The 6000-nt window shown below is 30.8% G+C and overlaps 1 protein-coding gene across 1 annotated transcript; it reads right to left on the reverse strand.

The window, feature by feature from the left end:
* Nucleotides 1-2648: 2648 nt before the first annotated feature.
* LOC131603252 (serine/threonine-protein kinase SAPK2) lies at nucleotides 2649-5210 on the reverse strand. Its single transcript, XM_058875551.1, has 9 exons — nucleotides 4837-5210; nucleotides 4611-4685; nucleotides 4414-4515; nucleotides 4063-4116; nucleotides 3889-3981; nucleotides 3583-3675; nucleotides 3368-3472; nucleotides 3153-3251; nucleotides 2649-3071 (listed from the first exon to the last, which is right to left on the reverse strand). Exons 1-9 carry the CDS (start codon nucleotides 4954-4956, stop codon nucleotides 2793-2795), a joined length of 1020 nt encoding a protein of 339 aa, XP_058731534.1. The 5' UTR covers nucleotides 4957-5210; the 3' UTR covers nucleotides 2649-2792.
* Between the last annotated feature and the right edge of the window lie 790 nt (nucleotides 5211-6000).

Raw genomic sequence — 6000 nt, forward strand, 5'->3', positions numbered from 1 at the left:
AAAAAATCCATTATCATGATCTCATCCAAATACTCTTCAGTTGTTTATACGAGGTTTGCAGATTCACTCTATCCAATTTTGCTAATTGAATTGTTACATAAGTACGAGTTAACATCTTTGAGGAAAATTAACATAAAGAAACAAATTTGTTTACAAAATAGCTTTTGAGAAATTAAGATCTGAATCGAAGACATTTTCATCGATTTGGTTTGGTTTGGTTTTTAACATATTTAAAAATGGAATCGAACTAAACTAACTGGTTTGGTTTGGTTGATCGGTTTGCAATGTTTTTTCCAAACATTATATTCATCAGTGTATTCTCCACTATCGTGTTTTTCGATGTATTTTATGCTATTATTTTGTAAAATAAAATATTTCATGTAATTAATTTCATGCTCTATTTTTTCAAACAAATAACAAGTTGCTCTTAATCTATACAAAACAATGACATGATTTTCATTGCATCATAAAATAAGTTCACTGTTAAATATAAAATTTAACACCTGACATCATAATGTTGGAAAGAGATTTGAAAGCTTAACAAATAGAACACAACAAAATACATATCAATTAACATGTTTCACACCTCAAACACACATCGAAACTATTTTGTAACAAGACTGTATGAAATTTTGTTGAAGAAGAAGGAACAAAAAAGGTAAAATAAATAAATATGAAATCAAAGAAGAGAACTTGAACACAAAGAAGGCGACCATAACATATTAGAATGAAGGTAGTGAGAGCAACAATGGTGGTAGACAGCGAGAGCAGAAACAAGTTTTTTATGACTTACGGTCTCTACTTTCTATGTTTTGGAATTTGATTCTAGATGCGTGTTTTGCTGAAAGGAAGAAAATGTAAACAAGTATGCAGAATGGTTGGACTGATAAAAATTTGGGCTTAATGATGGGTGGAATAAAAGATTTAGAGTGTAATTATTTTCATCGGTTCGATTTATCGGTTTGGCGGTTCTTAAAAACTAAAACCGAGAACCGAACCAAACCACATCGATTTTTATTGGTTCGGTTCGGTTTTTGAACTGAATCAGAAACAATCGATTTTATTTCAATTTGGTTTTATTTGGATTGTCGGTTTAATTGATTTTTTATGATCCGCTTAAACGCCTAATCATTAGATAAGAATTAACATAAAACTTTAAATTAAATTAAATGATTTCGAGAGAGTGAAATGTTTAGAGAGAGAAGCTCTCCCTTCTCTTTAAACTTAGGGTTTTCTATGTTCCCCTCTTTTGATGGGTGTCACCTCCCCTCTTGTAGGGGTTCCTCCTCCTTCATGGAAGTTATTCACCATCATTATGGTGGTCATCTCCTCTTCAATGGAGGTTTCTCTCCCATTGTAAGTTTTCCCTCCTCTCTTTTCATTCCTTTGAAACCCTCACTCATGTTAGATCCATACATGCTTCTTCCTCCAACCTCCATCAAGCTCCTCCTCCTCTTCACCATCAACCATCAACTATTTGCAACTCTAAAATCACCTCCACCAACCAATGGCCTAGAGTGGTATCGACATGGAAAACGACCCCCACCGGAGCCGCCACCGCCGGAAGATAAGGAAGCCCGGATTTTATGTGTGTGTTTTCATGTAATAGTTTATTTTATTGTACTTGTTTTGTTGTGTGTTCTATTTTTTCTTGTTTGGTTTGTTTTGTTGGGTGTGTTATTATTAGATTTAGGTTGTTTTAAGTTTGTGCTCAAGGTATTTGATGAAATGCCTCAAAGAAGCTTGGACGGAGGAAATGTGTTTTGGAGTAAGAATCTTACTAGGGATGTGGTAAATCAAACTCCTCTTTTCAGTCAACAATTGTTTCATTCACAAGTGGTGAGATTAATCAATATTGTGAACCCGAATAATCGATTTGAGCGTGATAAAGCTAGTGTCAAAGCTAAAGATATGATCCGTAATTGGATAGATTTAAAGATTGGAGTTCCAAAACTCACATGTCTCTTGTGGAAAAACTTTGCTTGGTTGATTGGATTAAAGTTTTGGCTTGGTACCTTCCTTTTGGTTTCTATTCTCTCAAAGCTTTGTAATGTCCATAGCTTGTTAGTCTTAATTATTAGTGATGTTGTCAATGTGTTGATGGGAAATGCCCTAACACATTTTATTTCTTTATGTTTGTACTCTCTCTTTTTCATCTAATGAATGAAATTGTTTTCTATAAAAAAAAACTAACAGTATATTTAATTCGCCGTGTTCAACAGGCCTCAAATTAGTATTACAAATTGTCATTTCCTGTCTAATATTTATAACATTTTTTAACCAAACAAACTCTTATTTATAAAGAATTGCTTCTAATATTTTATTTTCAAAAGTTAATTTAATGACCGTGCAGCATGGTGCATGCATCAGCATCATTCATATTACACTATCAACTAGTGCTTCTACCTAAGATGCTGATAGAATGACAATGATAGATTGTTTATCACCATACCATAAAATTCATAGTTTCGTACAAGAAAACAAAACACACCAAACTAAAAAAAACCAAAAAAAAAGAGTACATTATCCTAATTAAAGAAACCTTTTATATAACAACATATCTTCCAAACTTGATACTATTTTTTTTAGCAAAGTGCAACAAAAGCATCAATAAAGCAAGAAATCAACACCACTATATTATTCTCCACTTAACCTAAGATCAAGACAAGTAACTTCCATTTCTTTGTTTGTTTGTTGTTTGATTCCTTACATTGTTAAGGATATGATGGAAAAAGAAACATGTTATCTTAAAACAACTTTTAAGGTAGAATATCAAACATCAACATTATCATTTATAAAGCACAAACAAAATCACCACTAGTTTCAATGTCATCTATGTCAGCATCTGCATCTAAATCATCAAGATCCATGCTGCCACCAACAAACTGCTCACTAACTTTTGGACCATCTCCTGCTTTTCTAGCTTCTTGAATTATGGACAATATTTCTTCTATGCTTTGTGATGATGAATCGTTTTCATTAGTTTGTAAATTATTTTCACCCTCTGTGAATTCTAGTGGCAAGTTTTTTAGGAACCATGGGTGCATTTTTATCTCTGGTATGGTAATTCTCTGCATCATTAATAATTAAAATTTTGAGCATTCAAATTTGAAATGTTAAGTTATGCAAAGAACATAAATAATTGTTTGTACCTTCTCTGGGTTGGCTACAAATATTCTTGATAAAAGATGTCTGCATTCTTGACTGATGCGGACATAGTCAGGAATAGAATAGTGGACACTGAGAATTCGCTGACAAAATTATTTGAAAACAAATTAATAAATTTTATGATTGGTTATGTATATTACACTAGGGACACTTTATAGAAAATTAATTAAGGAAATTAATTATTGATTAGTTTACTAACCTGAAGTGTTTTTCTGAAGTTTCTTGGGTCTTCTGGATCTTCAAAAGGATAAGCACCAACAAGCATCACATACAAAGTCACCCCACAAGACCAAACATCTGCAATCTAATCATTCTTAAGGATAAGAACATAACATATTGTTGACTAGATTTTAGTTCCAAATGACTAAAAGAATAATTTTATTAATTAGATTGATTAAGTTAGTCAATAGTTACCTTTCCATCATATTCTCTTCTTGATAAGACCTCTGGTGCAATATAAGCCGGGGTTCCGACCGTTGATTTTGGTTGGGAGTGCAGAACAGATGACTGGAAAACAAATACAGAACACATCAAATCAAAATAGTCCCTAATTAACAATATTCTGATTAAATTATATATCTTCGTAATGAAGATGTGTCAGGTATCTGACACGTAACGTTATGTGTCAGACAGAACACATATGTATGTTAATGTTGTGTTTGCGCTTCTGATGAAACATATGTTAAATGAAGTTTAAGTGATAACATAATCAGTTCTTGCCTTTGAGTAACCAAAGTCGCATATTTTTAGCCGTGGTGCCGAGCTTCCATCTAGAAGTGTGTTTTCGAGCTTAAGATCTCTATGGCAAATTTCCTGCAAGAAAATGATATATTTCTTGTTCATCTAAAGTAGTGAGACTGAAACAAATAGAATCAGATTTGTCAAGAACGGTACCATTGAATGGCAATAGCTAACTCCAGAAATCAACTGCTGGAAGAAATATCTTGCCTATATTCATGAAGAAGAAAAAATCAAGATTAAATTATTTAGAACTTAAAATAGTAATACTGTGTGTATATGTGACATTAAAAAAAGCATAAAGAAACAAACTGTTAAAGACAAAAATGAAAAGTTTGTCTAAGATATGTCACTGTTACTAATTGAAATTTGTTGGAAACATGACATCAACTTGCCACTGACTAATGTGTACATTGCATAAAATCTTCATTACTGTTTTTTAGAATCTAAAAAGTTCATTAACATAATCACCAACAACACATTATGTTACAAATTACAATAAACTACCTCGTCTTCACTGAATCTACCAGCACTACATATTCTTTCAAACAGTTCTCCACCAGCAGCATATTCCATCACTATTGCTAAATGAGTTGGAGTGAGCAACACCTGCAATCAATGGAATTACCATAAATTGAAAATTTTCCAGTTGAAATTTCTTCTGAAAAATTATTGAATTAGCATAATGACACACATGTTTATACCTCTTTGAACCTAACAATATTGGGATGTTTCAAGGACCTGTGATTTATAATCTCCCTTTGCACGTGTTCATCAATCTACGGAATTGAATAAAACATCATTAATAAATTGAACACACCCGTTTTATTTATAAGAGAGAATTTATTTTCTAGTTTCAGTGAATAATCAATGTATGTGAACTGAATAATAATTATAAAATAACAAAGAAAGGGAAGAAAAGTGTAAAACCTTGAAGCCTCTTTCAATGAACTTAACAGCATATAACTCTCCACTCCATTTTTCTCTTACAAGTTTTGCAACACCAAAGTTTCCTGATCCAATATCTTTAATTATCTCATACTTTTCCATGGCTAAGCTTGTGAAGTTTATATTGATGATAGCTAGCAATTCTTATAGCTGTTGATTGAAGGTTTTTTTCTTCTTCTTCTATGTTTGATGTTGTAATTGTACTAGTTGTTTGCGTGCACAGCATATAGGATCTTTATTATGGTTTCCAAATTCCAAAGTGGAAATGTTTGGTTAAAAAAATGATTGGGTTTTGGATGCCCTTTATTGCAAGTTACAAGTACGACAAATACAACTAGACTATCAATAATATGTTTTCTGACACTTCACTTGGGATCTCATGTTTTGTATGCACATATAACTTTCATTTTTAGCTACAAAGATTCCATTTTAAAATCTATTGAATAATTTATGTATCAAAATATAAAACAAAATATCCTATTTATATATTAATTATTCAATGTATTGAAGATGAAATTTTTTATACTTTACAATTATGAGCAGAAAGTAGTATCAAATTAATTAATAATCAATTTAGCTAACCATATCATACATGTCAAAAAAATTGTACAAATATATAGAAAATATTACATTTTACTTTTTTTTTTTTGGAATAAATACTAAAGCCCGGTATTTTTATTAAATTATAATTTTAAAATGATTCATTTCAGGTAGTTGAATAAAAATTAAACTATTAATTTTAACATTATAAAAAAAACATTATAATAAAATTTATATAGAAATAAAAGGCAAACGTACAATAAATTGCGTCGTTATTCTTTTTTGAAAATATGTTTTTTAATGTTTGACCACTTCACTTTAATTGATTCTGTCTGTCTCATAATAAAATCTCTAATCATAAGACATCCTTAACATTAAAGTTTGACCTAACTCATCCTTACAAAACCAGTTGGTAAGATGAGGAGTATCATTCTATATAACCTATTGTCAAGTTCTATGTCTAACAAGTTCATGTCGGTATTTAAAACTTGAAAGCTCCCTTATATCAATCAAATGTTCTTCAAATGTATTCAAATATGTTTTGCTACAAACAAGAAGCTCCCTTATTAATAAAAAATATATATAAAAATTTTATTTTTATTAATT

Source organism: Vicia villosa, linkage group LG5 (genome assembly GCF_029867415.1).
Source record: "Vicia villosa cultivar HV-30 ecotype Madison, WI linkage group LG5, Vvil1.0, whole genome shotgun sequence".
Classification (NCBI taxonomy): Eukaryota; Viridiplantae; Streptophyta; class Magnoliopsida; order Fabales; family Fabaceae; genus Vicia; species Vicia villosa.